At 42.7% G+C, this 23,601-nt stretch overlaps 1 protein-coding gene across 1 annotated transcript; it reads right to left on the bottom strand.

The window, feature by feature from the left end:
- Positions 1 to 5,261: 5,261 nt before the first annotated feature.
- On the bottom strand, positions 5,262 to 23,216 carry SNX18 (sorting nexin 18). The gene is made up of 2 exons (XM_033164044.1): positions 21,454 to 23,216; positions 5,262 to 6,393 (listed from the first exon to the last, which is right to left on the bottom strand). Exons 1-2 carry the CDS (start codon positions 23,135 to 23,137, stop codon positions 6,140 to 6,142), a joined length of 1,938 nt encoding a protein of 645 aa, XP_033019935.1. The 5' UTR covers positions 23,138 to 23,216; the 3' UTR covers positions 5,262 to 6,139.
- Positions 23,217 to 23,601: the final 385 nt, after the last annotated feature.

Here is a 23,601-nt window from a genome sequence, read left to right as displayed (position 1 = left end):
ATAAAGACACCAGAAACATCTCTATTGTTTCATTATATAAACCTGAACTCCCATGCAAACCCCATTAAAATCTAGTCTATAAAAGCAACATAAACATGGGCACACTCAAAGTTTTGAAACCTTCCCATAAGGCTGTGCTGTACATACTAATGCAATACAAAAGTATATGACTATTTACTTTGGCGCAGGAATGAGGGCTCGGCTGATGTCTACATAGTGAAATCTCAGCAAGTTGGTGTTATTGCAAACACTTCCACAGCCTCGGCTGAAAAATGTGTGAGGCCTGGGATGATTGCTTTGTTAGAGCACATATACATTTGTCTAACCTCAACTAATTAACACCGCAAAGTATTTAAACTGTGATTCTGGATTAGCTTTATTTGTTGCACTACAAAAGCTCCCAAATTTTCAGAGCAAACTGCTGCAGTCAAAGTGTTCAGTTTTCTTTTTCACGTGGGAGGTTGAATTTGGAGAGGTGCCAACGGTAGGAATGCAGGAAACCAGACCGTGTGTTGTAAGAGTTGCTCTTTACTGCAAGGTTGGTGCTAACAAGGTTCCTGGTGCATGAGTAATCACAGGAGAACACAAAACCTCGTGTTCTCTTTAGTCATCAGAAAGTGTCAGCACAATTAAAAGATGTCTTAACAAAGGTCAGCTGTAAGAGGCTTTAAGCAAACCACTGTAAAGTCACGTGCCCTGCTAGTTACATGAATCAGGGAGTGTTCAGATGGTTGCTAGAAATCTGCCCTGGAAGCTCTCCAGCTTGCCAGGCCTTTTTGTATCTTTGCTCCATTTCCCCACAGGCTCCTACTTTCCACAACTGCCAAGTACTTCTATATAACTCTTTCCATTGAATATTAGCTGAGCTATTTATTTAGGTTTGGCTACTTCACCATTACAAGAGATCAAGCGTGGTAACATTGCATTTAAAATAAAACAAGGAGCAGACAATATTGCTATGGCCCAATCAAAACGACAATGAAACTGCAACCTTCCACTTGGGAGAGCTCTCAGGGTGGAACCTTCTGTTTAATGACAACAGTTCAAAATATTTAAGGTTGCAATCCTAAGCACATTGATTTGGGAGTAAGCTCCTGTAGGGTTTACTGTTGAACAAACATACCGGTACATAGGATTCAGCATTTCGTTTTGTCCTACTAGTGCCATAATGGAAAACAGGATTTTTTGTGTGCATTTCATTGCTACCAGACAGGCACACCAACTCCTTGGTGCCCTAGTCCCCTCAATATTTTAAATGGGGGTGGGGACAAGGCACCCACAAAGTGCTGAGGTAGCATGAGCACATGTCCCAGTGATGGCGTGCGGCCCCAGGCACTCATGGTCACAAGGGCAAGCTGTTGCTGCTTCTACCAGATACGGAGATGTCAAATTAAAGCACAAGGGGTGAAAAATTACAAAAACAAAAAAGACCAAAACAAACACAGCAATTTTGCCACTGCCGAAAAATAACCAAACTCCCAAAATACAAAATCTGGAGTAAGCAAATGCTGCTCATTAACTTCCTAGTTCACTGGCCATTGCTGCTGTGATGTCACAGAAGTCCAAAGATCAGAGTTACTTTGGCTTTAGTGCCAGCGTGCTGTCGTGATTAAGAGTGGTGGACTCGTAATCTGGTGAACCGGGTTTGCTTCCCCGCTCTTCCACATGCAGCTGCTGGGTGACCTTGGGCTAGTCACACTTCTCTGAAGTCTCTCAGCCTCACTCACTTCACAGAGTGTTTGTTGTGGGGGAGGAAAGGAAAGGAAAGGAAAGGAAAGGAAAGGAAAGGGAGATTGTTAGCCGCTTTGAGACTCCTTAAGGGGAGTGAAAGGCGGGATATCAAATCCAAACTCCTCCTCCTCCTCCTCTTCTTCTTCTTCTTCTTCTTCTTCTTCTTCTTCTTCTTCTTCTTCTTCTTCTTCATGTATTGAAACAAACCATAAATGTGTTTTAAATGTGCCCACCCTTTTGAAGGAGACAGGGCAAAATGTGAGAATGATAACTGATTTGGGGGGTATTTTTCTTTGGTCTTGTGGATTTGTTATTTAACGAAGAAGGTTCTTTAATTCTGAAGTGCAGGGAGTTAAATTCCGCTTGGTCACTATCTCCTGCTACCCCTGATTACATTAGAATAAAGATGTCTTCAGGGGTGTTCACATTTTACATTCAACAATCGTACAATCTGTGTACCTGTGTATACTGGCACCTGAGCTGTGCACTTGTAGTTATTCACATGTAACATTTACCAAATGTACAGTTTGCGTACCTATGTACCCACCAGCTGATCTGTGAAAATCAACAAGCATATTCTCTTACACACACTTGTACATCTGTACAGATTGTACCTGTGTTCAGTGTAATGTGTGAATGAGTCTTCTGAAAGACCCAAGAGCTTGCTATAGCATTGTAGCAGGTCAGTCCACTAAAAAGATATAAACACAACTGTCTGGAATCCAGTCTGTCACCTACCATAAGCTGTGGACATTGCACGAGCATGCACTGAATTCAGCAAAGCAAATTGTAAAGGCACACTTCAGTGCACTGAAGAAGCCACATCTGTTCTTAGCACGATATCATTCAGTGTTTAGGGAGAGAAGCAGCTCACCATGAAAAGTTACCCATTTCCCATTAAAAGAAACAAGAAGTTCCGAGCAACAGTTAACTTGTGGTCACTGGCAATGGAAAACATTCCATTGAAAACAGTAACAAGTTGCGGAATGCAACCATATGAACAGTTATCCCTAAGCTAAGTTACATGTTCACTCCCCTTCCCTTGGGTTTGTAAAATCGGACTATCATTCTAAATTTGCTGGGAAGATCCAGTGACAACACTTACTAAAATGAAAGCCACGATGTTACTCAATGCCCCATATGCGTGCATAACTCATGGAACAATCTATTTGCTTGGCCTTTATAACAAGGAAAGTTCAAAGGAGGGTGGGGGAAGCCCTGAGTTTTTATGCAGAGGGAATGCTGCTAAAGTCCCTTCAAACCTGTTCTTCAGGCCTCTTTCACTGCCTCTGCAGATCTCATGGAAGGAATCTCTTTTCAACTAAAAACAATGTGTTCCCACTTAAAGGACGGTGCAAACATGTCTGTCCTGGACACCGGAGAATGAAGCAGAGGTTCTGAGGAATGCTTCAAAAGCCACATGACCCTCAACACTGCAGAACTATATACCAGTTTTAAAGAATTGCCATTTAAGGACTGGGTGTCTTTGTATCAGAATATTTTCAGCGAACTTTTCCTCACAACTCGGTTAAATTATAAATTTTGCTTCCACAGGATGTAGAAGACAAATTCATTAATGGATATGAGCCACAATTGCTATGCTCTACCCCTACTGTCAGAAGCAATATACTGTATACCAGTTGCTATGACTCCTAAGTGGGGAAGAGAGCTGTTGTTCTAAAGTTGCATGTGGCTTGCCCATAGGTATCTGACTAGTCGATTTGAGAAGAGGATCCTCAACAAGATAGGCCTTTGGTCTGATCAAGCAAGGCTCTTGTGTTTATTTTAGTCTGGCCTATGTTTTATTATGCTTAAGGTTAAAGGGTTTTAATGGCAGTTAATGCTGCTGCTACTGGTGCCTTTACTAGCTTTGGTTGTTGATTTTATGATGTTTTTATAATGTTGAGCTGCGCCCAAAATGATGGCATATAAAGTGGTTGTTATAAATAAAAATATACAGAGGTTGATTTGTGCACCATCTTCACACATCACAGCAACTTTGGCCTGCTCTGTGTAATGGCAGACCTGCTAAACATCTGAAAGATATGCACTCCAAGTCCTACATGGAGAAACTAGATTGCCCCATAATCTGTTCTGAGGGGGGTAGGGGGTGGGAAGCAAGATTAAAGCTTTGGAGCCTGCATATCAGTTTAGTATTAGAAGTTAATTTTCTTCACCTTTTCCCTGTATCCATGATGAATCCATGAAAAACAGTGATGAAATATGAACATAATATATGTTGGATAAGTGTCCAATAAAAGAGCCAGAAGCTGAAGGATTGTTGCATAAGGAATTAAAGAACCTCCCTTGGTAAATAAAAAAACCACAAGACCAAAGAAAAATGCCCCCCAAACCTAGCATGCTTGCCTGAGCATGGTAGGTTCAAAGGCTGTGCTTGTTGGTCACAGGACAAATTCCTAGTAGTCAAGGTATCCTATGTACAGTAGGATGTACAATGCCACATAGATTTTTTTCAAAGATACTCTAGCATAGTTTGAAAGTGAAAATATGATCATGCACAATGCACAAATATGTACAGAAGTACAGTACTCACATTATTTCTTTACTTTAAATCATCAGACTTAGTAGGTAACCCCATTGTGTGATTAGATGGGAATTTGTATTTTGACTGCATTTTTTCTCTTCCTTGGTTGAAACCAGGAAATGAAACAGTGAAACAGTGAAACCAGGAAGACAAGTGCCATGGAACAACTACTATCACAACTTAAAGCAAAACTTACAAACTTGACTTTTGTTATGTCAACATGATGAATTGCCATTACTCTCTCTCTCTCCCTCCCTCCTCCCTTTATACAACATGCACATACATAAAAAATGTAGTTAATAAGAGAAAGAACCTTGTAAATTTTCTTGTATGGGTGATATTGTTCCCACACCTGTGCTACTAGAGTTGCAAAGTTCCATATTATATTAGCAGTTGCTTTAAAGTTGGAAGTAAGCTTGTCCTATCAATGTATGGGGCCACACAACCACAAGGATTTTTGTTTTCTTTTTTGTGTGCAGCAGACCTACTTTTAAGACTGATTAAAGGAGTTGCTGATGTTTGTTTGTTTGTTTTTGGCATTCAGTACGAGTGGTTGTTATTTAAGGAACTGAAATCCAAAGCCCCTTTGGCTTGCAGAACCAGTTGGGTCCTTCTGTGGGTTAGTTAATTACATTAAAAGGTGACAGATTTATAGGATAAAGACAGTATTTCAAAATTATTGCTATTTGACTTAAATTACAATTGGGGGAACTAAAAAAAAAATTAATTGTGTGGCTTAGGTAAGTCCTTAGGCACACTACAATGCCGCTGCTGCTATTGCAGATGGCCAAGGCATATTATGCCACAAAGCACACTCCTACAGAGGCAGTTTTAGGATAGTGTGACTGGTTTGGCCGCACTGGCAAATTGTGGTTTGCAAATTTCAGTTGACAATGTAACACCAGGTTTATAACCAAATAAATCAGCTGCCACGCTAAGCAATTCTCACAAACAATACATACATACAAGTATGAGCCACTGATCTTCTACTCTTATCCCACTGATATACTTCAGTATTCTTTTATTAGATAAATGGTCCAAAGTTTCTATTCGAAGACATGTTACAGTGAAACATTTTATGTTGTCATGTTAAGAAAGGAAATACAGCAGTGCTGATTTCTTGCTCGTAGATTTAAGATTCTGGTACAAATAATAAATAGTATTTTTAATCAGCACAAAGTCTAAAATGATTTTAGATCCTGGGTTTTTTTCCAGCCAAAATTTATCATAATACCTAGGTGTGCAAGTTACATGGCAAGTTATTTTTCAGTCACTGTGAGGTTTGAAATCAGGCCCTATCAGAGGTACCAACCCTTCATTCAATCAGTCATAAAAATGTGGTTTACTAGAAAATAATAATAATGAAAAACTGTAATTCTAAAGGCACAAAATCGCATAGCTGCTCTAACAGGAATTTTGTAAACAGAGAATTGGCTGAATTAAAAAATTCATACCGAAGAGAATTTTAAAAAGGCATCTGAAGCAGGCTTTTATCTAACCAACTTCCTTAAAGACCCAAAAGGTTTTGAGGTCTACAGCATATTATGCACTAAAATATTGTATTTCAAAAAAGCAGTAAGGCAAATAGTATAATCATTATTTCAAAAACATTACAATGGTAGTGTAGGCATTTGGAGTATAACTTAGTTACAATGTGTAGTACAGTCTCCACTATATAGGCATAATTATGTCCTCCTTAGGCAATTTTAGGTTCAGTTGGACTCCAGAACAGATTACAAAATCATCCTTGTACACCATCCCAAAAGGTGCCAAGAGGTACTTGAGAGTGGAGTTTGTATCCGTTGTTCATTCCATCCACAAGCTTAGAAATACCCATTATTCAAAGTACAGGAATTAAGCGTATTAAACACTGTCATACTTGTGAAGAGCTTCTTCTAACTTCTGCGTCACTTTTTGGAAAAAAAGTATTTGCTGTTGTAAGAAATGCTGCATTTGTGATTTGAAGTCTCTCACTCGAATTTTGTGAAAATGGTGGATTTCTGCCAGGGTGGCAAAAGAAATAATGTTACAACGATCCTGAATGCCATCAGCTTTCTGAACCTCCATCTTCCCTTCTTCTACATGCCGCTTACTTTCCTTCACTTTGGTAAGGGCTCCTGCATAATGAACAAAAAAGATATACTGGAATTAAAAGATGACTGGAACAAGTCTAATTAAAAGCTATACTGCTAATTACGCTTGCTGTTTGCAGTCTAAAGAATTCTGAAATTGTTCCTATACTCTATGACACAATAAAACCTTTGCTTAAGAAATTTTCTCTGCAATGCATCATGGTATTGCAGAGTATCCAGTGTGCGTTTTGCATGTAGCACCAAAGTGTTTACCATACCTAGACATGGCTTTGAAATCTTTTTTTTTTTTTTTTAAGATCAATTGTAAGCTGCCTTGGGCTGAAATATTTACCTCACCCTACAAGTCAGCTTACAATTGTTTGCTGTAAGCAAACTCCACATAGAATATGCATTTTAGATCACCAGTACTATGTACCATACTTACATCACTTTGCTGCAAAATACAAGATATGACTGAACTCAAGGGTGAGCATAGCTTTTCTTTTGCATGATTGCAGATTAATAATTGATGACATTATCTTAAGGTAACACCTTTAACATATATATGACGTAAACCAGAAGTGAAAAGTGAAGAAGAGCTACTGATTTTTAATTCAGCTCTGTTCATTTCACAAAAAGCAACATTATAAACAAGTTTAATGAAGATATGTGAATTCTGGAGTGCTCAGTGTGGCCACAGAAAGTGAGCAAGGAAGTGAGACTATCATTCCTGCAATTCTGTGTTTCTGTAAGACTTTCAGCCCAACAAGCCTGAATTTATAGCCACTGCTCAAGTAAATAAGACAGATCCAATTCTACAAACTTCTAGATTCCAGTTGTAATTTCACAGCAATCTAAGTCATTAAAAGGCAAAAACAGACTTTAGAATTGTCCCCATAACTTATGCACAACTCTCCTTGTAAAACTTTCAGATAAAAAAGGCATAAAAGAGGTTAAATGCTCAACACATTGCAAACATATTTTTGTTTGTTGCAACTGAATTTGTACATTTCCAAATGGTGTACACTTCACAAAGTTCTAAATGGTGTACACTTCACAGGTGTGGCTCAAGTTTTCTTTTCAACACTTTGGGTGAGAAAATACACAGGCAACCTCATATCAAGTGTCCCAGAAGGTTGTATATCCTCACAGAGGATTGTGGAGAATGCTGACAGCGTCAAATATGCTGAGGTCAGGGGGAGAGACCATTGTGGCAAATACTCCTTGAAATGGGGACCCCTATCTACCTCTATGGTCAAGTAAGTCCGATGCTAAAACTTGTTTTCTTTTTGTACAGTAAGTAGCTACAGTAGGATTTTAACTGGCAGCTCTATACAAGGGTGATTTGGCCAGCTTGGTTCAAAAAGGATGCAGCTGCCACCAGATTGGCCTAAGCCACTTCCTGAGAACATGTGAGAACCACATGCACGCCAAATCCAGTTTTAGAGCACTTATTTTAAAGCTTTTAGAATCCTTTCCACACCAATTTATCTGCTGAAGAACTCTTCCAAATTGCAAGGGATTCTAGAGCATGTTCCCTTATGCACAGTGAGTTCAAAGTACATTGACAATTCTCAAGAGTGCATTTGGAAAGACATTCAATACTCCCCTAGGGGTATGCATAAAAGGGGGAAAACAATTAAGGTGGAAAGTTGCTTTCCAAGGAACTTTGCCATTATTGATTTTCTCATTGAGAAGCCTAAACTTGGAAGGAACCCCAGGGTCCTGAGGTCCCAGAACAGTCTGAAAACTACTGCCTTACTGGAATGATAGGATCAAAACATAAATATAACAAATGAATGAATGAACAAATGAATAAATGAACTGGCTAGGTCTGGCAAACAAAGAAGAGTCCTAAATCTGGACAATGGATGAATGGGTTAGATATCACTTGCATATTCTCCATTAGCACTTCTGAGTCACACTGAGTCACAGAGAACTCACAGGATCTTTAGCGAGACATTATGGAGAGATGTATAATTTTTAGTCACTTGACTGCTTTAGTTGCACATTTTCAAAACAACTGTAGATTAGAACTTCAAAAACTGATTAACACAAAAGGTGAGCCATCTCCCTGAATAAAAATGTTTGTTTAACTAGTAAAACAGATTTAGGCTAAGTATGACGTACATACAACATCTGGTTGTTGTCAGACAAAGAGTAAGCCTTGTTTGTTTTGAACTTCTTTTCATTTTAAGTAGTAGACATGCATTTCCAATTGTTTATGCACAATATGTTCAAGTAATGAGAGAATACTTCAGCTAGGATAAACGATGCAAGCTTATGGCCTTACGTACCCTGCACTGGCACACAGAATGAATAAAACTTACCAAGTGAAACGATGAGGATTTTATCAGAACTCTACCAACTAATTTAAGCCTGCAATAGCATTCCATCATGGATCATGGACCAGCTCGGGGGTCTGCAACCCGCGGCTCCGGAGCCGCATGCGGCTCTTTTGCACCTTTGCTGCGGCTCCGGGCAGGGCCGGTGCGTTTAGCGCCGAAATATAGGGGGCGCTGCGCCGCGCTGCTGGCCCGCCTGCACCCACCCACTTCTCTACCTTGCCGGCGGCTGTGCTGCTCATGCGTGCCTCGTTTCGTGCCAGCGCATGCGCAGCAGCAGACTGCAGCAGCTTCCCTCCTTGGCGCCTGTCCTGGCGCTTGTGTTTGGCTGCTGCTGGTGGAGCTGCTGGCTGCTGCGATTCGACGAGGCACAACGACTCGACGAGATAAGGAGGCAGCTGCGGGCTGGGCCAGGGGCGGTGGGCGACGGGCGAGGGGGAAGCCCTCTTTTAAAAAAGTGGAAGGGCCCGGCTCCAGGACACATGGCAGTCTGGGAAGGAAAAGGAAGCCCGGCTGTTCAGCTAAGGGCGGCCCAACGGGATGAGATGGGCATGGGAAAAAGCTCAGGGGATGACTGGTCCCGGGCTCTGTTTCGGGGGTGCGCAGGAGACTTCCCTTAAGCAGCGTGGCGAAAGGGGCCCGAGCATGGGCGTACCGACGGGGGGGGGCAGGAGGGGGCAGCGCCCCCCCAGAAGCCCCCTGCCCCCCTAGAAGCGGGAGTCCCATGGACTGAAAGAAGGGTTTTATCCATTCTGAAGGAATGTTTTCCTGCGCCTGCAGGGGGGACGTGACCAGCCCCCTGCTTCAGCCCCTCTCAGCTGCCTTGCCCAGCCCCTCTGCTGGCCAATAGTGATTGGGGCAGTGTGCATGCTGTGTGCTTTTGCATAAGTTTGCTAAACTTTTAGGGTTGCATTTGTGCTGTTCATGGGGCGGAAGTATTCTGGGGGGTTGGATTTCCCCTTCTAGATTTGCCCCTGCAGCGTCAGGCGTTCGGACGGTTCCTTTAATACAGTGCTTGTTGTTTGGCTGGGGGGGGGGAGCGTTTCGTGATATTTTGCCATTTTGCCTTCATTACCTGCTCTTCATTACCTGTCTAAATTGTGCTATGAGCTTCTGGGTATTTATATTTTTGTGGGCCGCAATGGTTTTGCGGCTCCCAGTTTTTTCTCTCTCTTCGGAAACGGGTCTAAGTGGCTCTTTTTGTCTTAAAGGTTGCAGACCCCTGGACCAGCTGCTTGCAAAAAGTGAGGCTACTTGATGTATACACAGCCAAGACTCAGCTATATGATCATAGTAGAACAGCATAGGCTACAATGTAGCCTCTACATGCGCAAGAAGCAATGATGCAATTGGCTAAAAATGCCTTCTCTTGGCCTCATGACATTCCTGTTTCCCCTTGGCTGTTGCAAGCAGTGTTCTGTTTTAAGTATTTCAAGATGTATTGTTCTTAACAGCAGTTCTCTTTTTAAATAAATAAAAACTAACATCTTTTCTTGTTTTCTGGCTTACTTGATCCTGTAAATAATACTTCTAATAGTTTTCAAACCAGGATAAGGCTTGGCTGTATTGCTGTAGGAGCTAAAAATGTTTTGGCTGGCTTTTCATCAGAAACGTAAAAACAAAAGTCCTAATAAATATACTGTAGCAGTGCCATGCCAACTGACAGTGGGTCTGAAGGAGGAACTAACAGAATCTTTAAATGAGCTTTTGAACTTGGCAAATAAAATTGCTACATTTTAAAAAAACATAAATCAAGAATGTTAGCATCTTTCCTGTAGTCTGGTTGAGGTGACATAACCTGGTTACCAGCACTTACAGGCTGGAGAGTACTATTTCGGTGTACTATAAACTCTCTACCAATCCCAGCAAAAACTTTCTTATGGCAGTTACAGGTAGGTAGCCGTGTTGATCTGCCATAGTAAAAAAAAAATTAAAAAAAAAATTCCTTCCAGTAGCACCTGAGAGACCAACAAAGTTTGTTCTTGGTATGAGCTTTTGTGTGCATGCACACTTTGACTATGGCAGTCAAGAGTAGAAACAAGTATATGTTTTGGCCCCAAAATGATCTGTTCATAAATCTGATTTTAACATCACTAGATGCAAATCACAAGCTGCAGGAATCTTAATGGATTACAGAGTAGGACACCTGCCTCAAGGAACAATTTGTGCAATTCTCTGTGCAATTCTGTCCTCCATCAGGCATGGAAATCACTGAATGTTAAAAAAATATAGTAAAGAGTTTCTCTTCCTGAATTCTAAATCAAACTATGTAAAAGCAAAATGCAGGTGCATGTGTAGGAACACCAGCTGAAGATATGTACAATCTTAACTCAAGTTATGAATACTTGCTTATTAAAAAATTAAAAACAACAATTATTTGATGGAGAACCCCCACTAGTAAGAATCTCTTATCTATATAGTGGAATAGGCTAGACAACAGGTCAGGATTTGGACCAAACAGTGGTAGGCAACCTGTGCCCCTCCAAATGTTGGATTTCATCTCCCATTTGCCCTAGTCAGCATAGGTTAAGGATCAAGGATGATGGGAGCTGTAGTCCAGCAACATCTGGAAAGCCACAGGTTCCTCTTCCCTGCTGTGCAGCAATTTTATATGACAAACTTTAAAATCCTAGGTCAAAGCAGGCAAAATTAGCCACCTTCATTTAGAATCTTTAAACATTCCTTTATGTAATGTTAAGGAAGAACATTTATGGCTCTAGATTAAATACATTGAATACTGCTATACAAATCACACACTTTACTTAATGCAGAAATACAGTTAACACAATTGGAAATGGAATCAAAGCTGTGAAGTCAAATGTTCATTTACTTAACATTAAAGGGGTTAAGATCAAAGACCAATTCACTTAGAAATCACACTTCCAGTTAGCTACTATACTGTGAAAAAATATGCTAAAAGTGACATTCACTAATGGTCTACCACAGCCTTCCCCAACCTGGTCCCCTCCAGTTGTTGGGAGTACAACTTTTGTCATCTGTGAAAAATTGACATTCCAGCTGGTGCTGATGGAGGTTGGAATCCAACAACGTCTAGAAGGCACCAGGCTGGGGAATTCCCATTCACCCGCACAACAATTCATATGCTGCACTTAGTATTATTGACTAGAAAATTCTGGTGCTTCTGCAGTATCCTACCCAGCTGAATCATAAACAGCAATAGTCCTATTGTGTTAACTGAGACTATCCATGCCAACTTACAAAACACTATGACTCATACAGGTTTTGTGACAAGATGGTTACCTTAACTCAAAACAAGTAGGCTTATAAAAATGAAGTTGCAAAGCAACATTAGCTTTTTCCATCCTTCCTTCCTTCCCCCCTTTTTTTAAAGGAATGGGAATTGGGAAGAGTTTCACAAGGATATCATTAATGACAATGTGTGACACCCAACTGTGCCAGATCACTTGCGGAGCAGATTTGTTTGCACAACAGGAGTTCCCCTTCCCCACCCACTATGTGATCTAAGTTTGGGGGACCCTGTAGAAGGGATATAGGTGGGGACGGGAGCAGCTGGGAAGGGAAGAGAGGAGGGTTAAGTCATGCTGAATCTACTCATACAATGTACTTTATCACCCTAACTTTACAGCATTTTTAGAGTCACACATTCATAAAAGTTGAAATGGAAGTGAAAAGTCATAGAATAGTTATCAACCTCTATTTGCTACAATGCCATTTTTTCTTAGAGATTTTTATTTTTCCCCTTTAAAACACAAATACCCTTCTTTCTTATTCGGCGAATTTTAAAATATAAAAACTCAGAGTGACACATTGCAAATACTACTATAGTGCCAGTTACAGGTAGGTAGCTGTGTTGGTCTGCCACAGTCAAAACAAAATAAAAAAATTCCTTCCAGTAGCACCTTAGAGACCAACTAAGTTTGTTCTTGGTATGAGCTTGCACATGAAAGCTCATACCAAGAACAAACTTAGTTGGTCTCTAAGGTGCTACTGGAAGGATTTTTTTTTTAAAAAAATTTTATTTTGTTTTGACTACTATAGTGGACAGTTTAGACTGCCATGGGCATATGAAGCAGTGTAAGGGAGCAAGTGTAAAAAAACCCCTGTGTTTCTATTTTAACTTTTGGAACAAACACCATCCTAAATTTTTTATCCTGTCAATGCAAGTTTTTAAATGTACAAGCTTGAGAATGGAAAGCTAAAATCAGTGGATGGTGCAGCTATTTGGGGTATCAACCAAGTTGCTTTTATTGTAGCACTTCTACTTCAGTTTTGGGGTGTTGCCGGGGTGCCCTGTGTAGGAGCATGTCCTTATATGGTGTGGGTGTACCACCAATGGGTTATATGTTTCCTTATTTGGTCCTTGAAGTTGTTCCTGTGGGACTAATCATTAACCAGTGTATGAGATTGCTAATAAAAGGGAGCCCTCGGGTGTGGCTTGGGGTTGCCTTCCCGTTGATACCATCCTGTCGTCACATCATTTCTTTGCCGGTGCAACAGTGTACACACACCAGTGGGAGTTTTTCTTTACCTCCTCCAGTACCAAATCCCCCAAAGGGCATTGTCATTGGCGTGCCTGCATACAGTATCCCCACCCTTGCCCCAAGATCCCTTTTAAACTGCTTGTGCAATCCCCAACTGCTTTCTGAGCTTTTACAGAGAAGTTATGACATCAGTTTCTGTGTGTGCTCTCCTCTAGATACTGGCCACCAACCTTAGCTTTCAAGCTCCAAAGAAAATAATGGTCTTTGGTGTTACAAAGTAGGGGCCAGATTAAGATAAAGGTAAAGGGACCCCTGACCATTAGATCCAGTTGTGTCCGACTCTGGGGTTGCGGCGCTCATCTCGCGTTAATGGCCGAGGGAACCGGCATACAGCTTCTGTGTCATGTGGCCAGCATGAAAGCCGCTTCTGGCAAACCAGAGCAGCACACGGAAATGCCGTTTACCTTCCCGCCGGAGCAGTACCTATTTATCTACTTGTACTTTGACATGCTTTCGAACTGCTAGGTGGGCAGGAGCTGGGACCGAGCAACGGGAGCTCACCCCATCGCGGGGATTCGAACCACCGACCTTCTGATCAGCAAGCCCTAGGCTCTGTGGTTTAACTCACAGCGCCACCCGTGTCCCTTAAGGGCCAGATTACTTCCTCCTTAAAGAAAGCCATTCACTATAAGTGCTTTTTTAGCTTTTGTAGCTTGTTTTGTCTCCTGATGATCAAACAAAACTCGAGTTTGGATCAAACAAAACTCGAATTTGCAGTCAGGTTCTGTGGATGAAAATTCAGATCAGAGGTTTCCACTTTTGTGCTGAAACCTGATCCATGAAATCCATTAGCTTTCAACTCTGGCAAAGTGTCACACTGATTTGAACTTTTTAAATTATCAGTTGCTTCAACATATGTTCCAGCTTTAGTAACAGACAGTTAAGAATTTGGCCGACAGGTTATTTTTTAAACAGACATGCACTAAGAATTGTAAATTTATTTCCCAATAAAGTTGTAGGTGGTGGTTTCTAGCTGAAATAAGGAAACACTTTCATGTTACCACTTATGAGGAAACCCCTTTTCTTCACTGCAATACCATCACACAGCCTAGGACACTACTTACAAACTACACTCCAAGCAAGAACAGTCCAGGTACAAATGCTTAAGGAACCTGACTTGTACCTGTAGTTACATAGACAGAAACATTGTCTGCACAAGGAAACAATAATTAGGAACTTCAGCTATTTCAAAATTGACACACAAGGCTTTTGCAGCCCAGTAGCAGAAATGTACTTATTCAACTGGACTTGCAGCTTGTTTCACCCTAGTGGATTGTGACGGGCAACCTGTTAATCCTTTTTGTGCTTTTATGCTTTCCATGTGTGGTGGTGCAAACTGAATTTACAGCCTCTCTAGTTGGCAAAGCAGAGCTGGGGAAAATTTCTGCCTAAATCTCCAGAGTCAGTTTGAAACCAAACACCAGTCTAAGTTAACAGTGCTTAGTGCAAATTGATTGAAACGATTATTAAGGTACTCATCATAAGTTTAGATATCCATGTTCTTCAACCACTGCAACTGACTTACAAGATGAAAAATCTAACAATTTCCCTCAAAGCAAATTATTTTGGTGCATAATAAAAACTCACAAAAATGAACATTTCAGGAGTTGATTCCTGCTTTAACTGACCTATGTGAGCCTTTTTGGCTCAAGAGCTCTAAATAAATAATAAAATATTATTATTATTTATTGAATTTACAGTATATACCTCCCTATACCTGGGGGTCTCAGGGCGATTCATTTTGAGTGATTTAGGTGACAACCCAATATTTACCATGAGAGTAATTTCACTTCACTTACTTCTGAGTACACATGATTAGTATTATGCAGTTGACAAGCTTACCAGACTCTGGGAAAGTGTTTCACCCCAATACATCTAATACTTTCTTGTGGAAATGTTAAAACAGTATTTTTTCAGCTTTTTCACTACACACAAAAGGACCAATGCATCATTCTCAAAAGTTTGTAAATTTTAGTTTAGCTTACTAACCAGCCATGATATATGCTTGTCAATGACCCCTGTGCATATGTCAGAGAACTTGGAGGACAGGAGTTATGGCACAAAATCAATGAGCTTCAGATTTGTGTGCCTTCTGCCTGCTACAAAATAGATGAGAGATCTATCTTCCACTCCCCACCTTCCCCCAGTTGGTAAAGAGAAGAGTAGGAGGGTCCACCCATGTGGCACTGCAGATGGGAATTCACCCTTGCTGTGTGGGTATATGGAAGGCTGCTCACTTCCATTAATAACATTGCAGGGGTGAGGTGGGGAGTGGAATGAAAAGGAAGTTCTCAGAAATATTTTCACACAGGCAAAGCATCACTTTTGGCAAGCTACAACCTTGGGAGAAGGTTTCATTAGTCTAAACGATATTACAGTGCTAAGCATGGGCTTTAAATCAACTTTAGTCTTTAATGGAGTTTGTATCCATAAGAATGGGCTATCAGGATAAATGGAAGAAAAACTAGCACATTATCTAAAACAAAATAAAAAATAAAAAAAATCCTTCCAGTAGCACCGTAGAGACCAACTCTAAGTTGCATCCACATGAAAGCTCATACCAAGAACAAACTTATGGCAGACCAACTTTGACTATGGCAGATCAACACGGCTACCTACCTGTAACTAGCACATTATCTTTTAATCTTTAAGATGCCTCCTATTGTGCTGTAGTGTATGTCAGCAAGCATGGCTTGTTTCTCAATTCTATACAAAATTTCATCAATGATTTGATAAACTATGCTAACTTAAAACAGATTATTACCATATTCCATTTTCAGCAACCACATAAACACTTTCACCCACACCACAGCTGGCATTTAAAAATTCATTTAAAGCTTTTTACTTGCTTAACTAGCTATACAGATACACCCTGTGACCAGTCACATCTATTGCAGACATAAGTGAGGGTCATAAGTGAAGCTCCTGGATACTTGGTGTCATTTCCTTTAACCCTTACAACTTGCACCAAAAACAGAATCTTAATGCAGATACATATGGAGAAAGGTGATCCTTCAACCCTGATGCTAAGTGTAAAAAGTTTCACAGGTCAAAAGTTGTACTTTGAATTGCACCAGACTGGAGTATAGTTGGTGTAGCACTGGCCTAAAATGCTCATAATGCCCAAACCATTAGTAAGCCAGCAGCCACATTTGTACAGGCAGCAAACATTCTGCTCGTACAGTGGTACCTCGGATTAAGAACTTAATTCGTTCTGGAGGTCTGTTCTTAACCTGGGGTACTACTTTAGCTAATGGGGCCTCCTGCTGCCGCTGCACCGCCACATGATTTCTGTTCTCATCCTGAAGCAAAGTTATTAACCCAAGGTACTATTTCTGGGTTAGTGGAGTCTGTAACCTAAAGCGTCTATAACCTGAAGTGTCTGTAACCTGAGGTACCACTGTATATTATATTGGAATGTGACCACTGATGAGTGGGTCATTTTGGACCTGGAAGATGGTGTAATGGGGGGGGCATAATGGGGGAGGGGCTTATGCATGCTCTGCAGACATGCGCAAGGGCCAGGAACTCTACCCCGGCTACCTGTACTAAGTGCAGTTTCTGTAGTCTTCAAAGGCAGCTCCACATATGAGAAGTGCATTAGAGTAGTGCAACTTGGAGGTCACTAGAGCATGGATAACTGAGGCCAGGGTCTTGGCAAAGAGGGTTGCAGCTGGCATACCAGCCTAAGTTGGTAAAACTAAAAAGCAACTTGCACTGCTAATGACAAATTTGGATCAAGCAGCACCTGTAAGTGACAAACCTATCCCTTCAGGAGACATGGGACCACGTATAGCACAGGGTGAACACTGCTCCCCTATGTGGTGACTGACTCAATTTAATTGTGATGTTCTAGCCATGGTAAAGGTAAAGGGACCCCTGACCATTAGGTCCAGTCATGGACGACCCTGGGGTTGCGGTGCTCATCTCGCTTTACTGACCGAGGGAGCCACCGTACAGCTTCCGGGTCAGCATGACAAAGCCGCTTCTGGCAAACCAGAGCAGCGCACGGAAACGCTGTTTACCTTCCCACTGGAGCGGTACCTATTTGTCTACCTGTACTTCGTGCTTTCAAACTGCTTAGGTTGACAGGAGCAGGGACCAAACAACAGGAGCTATGGTAGATGACAGCAATTTTATCCTTGATTTGTGTTTTTTTAAGGTTGTGCTAAGTTTGCAAACACATCACAGTGGACCTCCAAGAGTTTAGCATCATCAGATGGGCCAGACTGCAGAAGGCCCCACACCATCCCAAAAAGCTCCGATGCACAGCAATATGAGGATATATAACAGTGTTAGAAAAGAACTAGTTCTTTGCTGTCATCACAGACACCAAGTAAACTTAATAATGAGCTCTAACACTGTAGGTTTACTTCATCTTCTACCACTTGCAATCTAGCCATCTTCCTACTTGTTTCACTGCTCCCAGGAATACCAAGGAGCTTACTGAGTTCTGCCCAACATAAGTACTATTGCTAATAATAAAAACAAAATAAAAAATTCTTTCCAGTAGCATCTTAGAGACCAACTAAGTTTGTTCTTGGTATGAGCTTTCGTGTGCATGCACACAAAAGCTCATACCAAGAACAAACTTAGTTGGTCTCTAAGGTGCTACTGGAAAGATTTTTTTATTTTGTTTTGACTATGGCAGGCCAACACAGCTACCCACCTGTAACTATTGCTAATAATAGTAATAGTAATTATGTGGTCATGATAGGCTCTACTGATTTTATTACAGGTTGCATTTATTTTATATGTACACACTACCCTTCTTCTAGAAGGGCACAGGGCAGTGTATATAGGTTTAATCCATTTTATCCTCACAACAACCCTGCAAGGTAGAGAGATAATGGGAGTTACGCAAAGTCAATAAGTAAACTCAAATCTGAGCAGAGACTCTCAGCCTCTCATCTCCAACTCCAGAGCATTATCCACTATAACACTCCATTTTGATAAACAGCATATGGCGAAGAAAAGTAGTGCTTTGTGCATTTTGATATTTTACCTTTTCCCACAATGTAACTATTTTGACACAGTTTGGTTTATCATTATCATGGTTCATAGACATTGGATTGCTAAATGATACTGTGTTAAGTTTGTGTTGCAAGAATGAATGGGATAAACTTGAATTGTCTATAGAAAAATAAACAAACAGCACATGGCTTATATACTTAGAAAATGAAACAAATATTTTTGAGGAATTGCTTAAGCAGTTGCAAGCTATGGAAGGATTTGATTGAAACACTGTAAAATGCTGACAAATTATTGAGGAAGTGGGTCAGACATGCATCATCTGTGACTCAGCAAGCCAAATGTAGGTCACCAGTCATGTATACTAGCCTAGCAAGATCTCAGTAAACCTCCTGTGAGTTGGGACTTAAACAGGGCCTTGTCAAACACCTGGCAGGTCACTAAACATGGCCCATAGGTTGTGCTTAGTTTGAAGGGGCACAAGTTGTGCTGGCATAATCTAAGGTACTACTGCATCTTGAGATAATGTCAGCAGAAAACTCTGCAGTGGGTTTACATCTAGGCTGATTTACAGTATTTAGGCATACAAGTAATACATGTAAGGTGGCCAAGGAACAGCTTGATAATATCTGCACTACAACTACTTCCATTTTTAATTGACTTAGTGCCTGCCAACACGAATCCATGGCACACATTAATTCTACTCAAATGGGCTGACTTACAAGCCAATCTTTTCAAGAGCTGGCAGGTGTCCATTATTGCTTTTTCCTTCATAAGACAAACTCTCACCCCTATCCATGTAAAATAACTTGTACTTAAATCAATAATCCAGCTACAAATAATGCCCCAAGCAAAAGCACTTAAATGATAGTGAAAATGATAGTATGTTTTCATATTTTAAATGTTTTCTGAATTATGATGAAAGAGCGAATGAATAGCATCCACCAAGTCCTTTCTTGTAGCACAATTGAAAAGGCACACAGCAATCACATTGTCCCTGAAGGTGCAGGCAGCATTTCAAATGAGTTTGAAGAATGGCACTGTAATGCAATACATAGCCTATAACCTGATTGAAGCAGGTATTCCTTCAAATGGCAATTTTTGAAAAGTTGTCTACATAAAGATGAAGAATCATGAAGACTCATGAAGCACTTGCATGTTAATGGTCCAACTTGCATTTTGCTGCAACTACTGTGAGAAATTAGTATTTTCAGAGTGTCATTATCTTTTAGAAGTCACACAATTTATCATCCATCATTTACACAGTTGAAAAATGTTGTACTATAATCCATTGACAAAACAAGTCAACCTCTATTAAGGTCAACAGCATTGATTACAATGTATTTGGCATTACCGGTAATATATAAATACAACCATGAGAGCATTTATCCATACACTAACATCAAATATTGAAAAGGTTTATTAGCAATGTATTTGTGGGCTCCTAGCATGTAATACTCAAGTTACAGTTGATTTCAAGAGTAATTGTATATTCCTTGGAAGACCTATCTCAACAGCTTTGAATGTCATGTGAAAATTCCCACCTCTCTTTTCACTGTGTTTTGTTATATTAAGTTTTTCTATCTGGATAAAAATAGTCCTGACTGGAGTGATAACCACAAAGGATTACATTTTTATCTATGGCCCTTGATATGTGGAAAACATTAACTGATTAGAGCTGCACAGAGAAATTAGACACCAAGGTGATGAACAGACTGTCATGAATGGGTACTAACTTCACAGGTGTATCTGCAAAGAGGAAGTCAAACCTCATCACATATCTCTGAATTGTATTAGATTGTATTGTATTAGATTTCATTTACATAAACTGGCCTAAAATCTAAAATAGAGAAACATTAGATCAGTAGAAAACCAGGTGCAAGGAAACAAAGAGAATCCTACATGCCTTTAAAGAAAATAACCCAGAAATGTTAACTACTAATGTACTAGATATCTGTACATCTATGACCAAATCTTACACAGTGCTTATGGGAACAAAGCCCGAGCATCCAAATCTTACAGGGACTGAGAACCTGCAGCCCTGCAGCCTGTGGTCCAACTCCCAATTCACATCAGCTGTACTCAGCAGGGCCAATGGTTAGGAGTGGTGCGAGTTGCAGTTGAGCAACGTTTGGAGGGTCACAGGCTCCCCATCCCTAATGTGAACCTTAAATCCAGACAGAGCAGAGAGTGTATTTGTTTTTTTTTAAAGCTCCTTTGTGATACACATTAATGTTCATTTAATTAATGATCCAAACAACGCATATGTGGCTTGAAATTAATTAAAGTGTTCTGTGGCTGACTTCGTCTTGTTATAAAACCCTGAAGCTACTCACAAGGTACCCAGTAAGCAATGGTCTCTTCTGACACAATTAAACAAGTATAATCTTTTAAAATACTGCTCAGGACTTCACTACACTCCTGTTTTACAAACAAACACAAATCCTGGGTATGATAGGCAAGTATAGTTTCCTGCTTGGGGGAAAAGGGTAGGGTAATAACATACCATTAAGGGTTCAAAACAAGCATCCTTAAATGCAGCACTTCCTTAATAACTTTAGCCCATAAATCCTAGCAGAAGAGGCTAACTTCTGAGGCAGAATTGTCTCCAGTGTTTTACCAAAAACCAGCATATTGTGGCACCCTAAAGACTATTTTATGCTGCCATAGTCTTTAATAAATTTATAGCCCAATCCTATCATGCTTACTCAGAAGTAATTGCTACTGCAACCAGTGAAGTTTATGCCCAGTAGGTGTGCAAAGGACTGTGGCCTAAAATCAAATCTAGAACCAAATTTGACATGAGGTAATCTTCAATAACTTGACCCATTATATATACATATTGGTACAAAGGGAAGAAGAAGAAGAGTTTGGATTTGATCCCGCTTTTCACTACCCAAAGGAGTCTCAAAGCGGCTGACATTCTCCTTTCCCTTCCTCCCCCACAACAAACACTCTGTGAGGTGAGTGGGGCTGAGAGACTTCAGATAAGTGTGACTAGCCTAAGGTCACCCAGCAGCTGCATGTGGAGGAGCGTAGACACGAACCCGGTTCACCAGATTACGAGTCTACTGCTCTTAACCACTACACCACACTGGCTCTTCGTCTTTGAGGTGCTACAGGACTCTTTAGTTTTGACACAACAAACTAACATGGATACTATACTCCTCTGGAACATTTTACTACAATAACTCAGAAGTCTAACTTCTATTATACAAATTTAATTGGGTGAAAGAGGCAAGCTGATATAGTTAAAACTACATTACCTTTCTGGACATGGATTATGTCTGGGAAATTGGCCAGATGTCCCTGATACAGAGCTAACAAATCCATCACTGGATCCAGGTCCTGTCTGGGTTGCTCTGCAAAGAGTTCACCAATAGCATCATAAGCTTCCCCAGTGAAGGCAATGGCTTGATTGAGGCCAACTGAAAAAGCCTGCTGGTCCATCTCAAAGGCTTGGCTGAGGCCCTTGAAGGAATGCCCCACTTTCTGGTACTCCTTCTTGAAGCCAGTAACCTGCTTGCGAGCAAACTCATTGACTGTCTGGTTCAGCTGAATGGTGCTGTCATCCATCTTCTTGGTGAAGCTCTTGAAGCCATCAACTTTACTTTCCACCTCCTGCAGGTCCAGAGCAGCAGGACCACCAGCAGGCACGCTAATTGTGAGGAAGAAGTTAGCGCCCACCATCTCGTCTTTCTCAGCCTTCCGCTTGCCCTGCTTCCAGGCCTTCTCATCGGTGCTTGGGCAGGTGAGGAAATGCTGGAAGGCATCACACTGTGCAAGCACCGGGTGGCTACACATATGGTCCATCCACCAGGCCAGGCCTTTGCGGCGTTTGGAGATGAAGTCCTCCTCAAAGCGCCCCGTGGCCTGCTTCTCTGGCAGATGCGGCACTGAGATGACCGGAAACTTCTCCACCAGGCGCCCATAGAGCCAGTCAAAGTGCTTGTAGCGCCGGTGCACCTGCTGCCCAGTGTGGCTCGGCACCAGCTTGTAGGCAATGTAGCTCTTCATGCCCTTGAATTTGGTCTGCTTGGTGGGGTCTTCGATGGAGCACTGGAAAGGGTAAGGGTTCTCCTGCCACTCAGGCCCGTAGGCGCCCAGCACCACACACAGCTTGTCGCCATCCTTCACGAAACCCGACGCCTCTCCGAGCACGAAAGCCTCGCCGCCGGATTTCACAAAAGTGGAGAAGCGGTTCAAGTTGCGGCTCACCGTGGCAGAACTCTTGGCACCGCTGCCGGCTGGGTGGTGCAGGTGAGCACCGGGCTGGCTGCCCCGGGAGCTCAGGGACAGGTCGGAGCGGGTGGAGAGGCGGTACCTGCCAGAGGAGCCACCGGGGCCTCCAACCCCCATCCCTGCGTTTTCATAGTCCGGGTATGAGCTGCCCAGGACGCCCGGCTCATCCGCCACCGTCGAGCTGTCGTCCCAGTCATCGTCCCAGTCGTCGTCGCTGCCTTGGCTGGTCTGATAGGAGGACCCTCCGTAGGAGGAAGGCACCGCTTGGAAGGAAGAGAAGCCCGACGTGGCCAGTGGAGGAGGCAGCACCTGGAAGAGCTCTGCCGGCGGAGGGAGCTGCTGGTGTTGCTGCTGCTGGTGGTGATGGTGGTGCTGCTGGGCCGGCGGAGGGTTGCTGAAGGCTGTGGCGGGCGACGTCGCCGCCGCCACCACCGCCGCCAGGGGCTCGAAGCCTCCGCCGGGGACATTGGCGTAGCGTGCCGGCGCCGGCACAGGCAGAGGCGCGGGCGGCTCGGCCACAGGCGCTCGGATGACCTGAACGTAGGAGGCCGGGAAGAGGCCCCGGTCTCCGCGGCTGTTGACCCCCTCGAACCAGCCCTCGATCTCCTGGTCGCTGCACAGGCTCAGCACCTCGTGCTCCCGCAGGGAGATCTCGCCCGGGTTCTCCGACTTGAAGTCGTACAGCGCGCGGGCCCGCAGCAGCGCCATGGTCCCGCCGCCGCCGCCGCCGCAGCCCAGCCGGGGATGGGGGACGCAGGCGGGCCGCCCCACAGCGCCGCCAACCAAACGCAGCTCACGCCCCCAAACCCCCCGCCGTCCGGCCCGCAGGTCCTGCCCGCCCACTCGGGTGGCGGCGCTGCTCCCTTCCCCTGGAGGCAGCCTCCTCGTCTCCTCCGCCTCACCCGCCGGGACCCTTTTATTCTCCTCACGGTTCGCCCCTGTGAGTTCTCTGCCCCTCTCTCTGCGACGCGGGGGGAGCGCCTCCCTTTCTTTCCCAGGCTGCCCTCAGTGACTGAAGGAGGGACGAGGCAGCCCCGTCACTGGTATCGCCAGCAGCTGGAGTCCCCGCTTCACCTCGTCCGAGTCGGCTGGCTAGGCGGAGGGGTGTGCGCGAGGGAGGGAGGGAGGGAGGGAAGGAGTGCGCGCGCGCGCGCCCGCGTGTTTGTGTGAGT

This window comes from Lacerta agilis, chromosome 11 (genome assembly GCF_009819535.1).
Source record: "Lacerta agilis isolate rLacAgi1 chromosome 11, rLacAgi1.pri, whole genome shotgun sequence".
Classification (NCBI taxonomy): domain Eukaryota; kingdom Metazoa; phylum Chordata; class Lepidosauria; order Squamata; family Lacertidae; genus Lacerta; species Lacerta agilis.
Note: the sequence above shows the minus strand (reverse complement) of the source record. Positions and strands in the feature narration are given on the sequence as shown.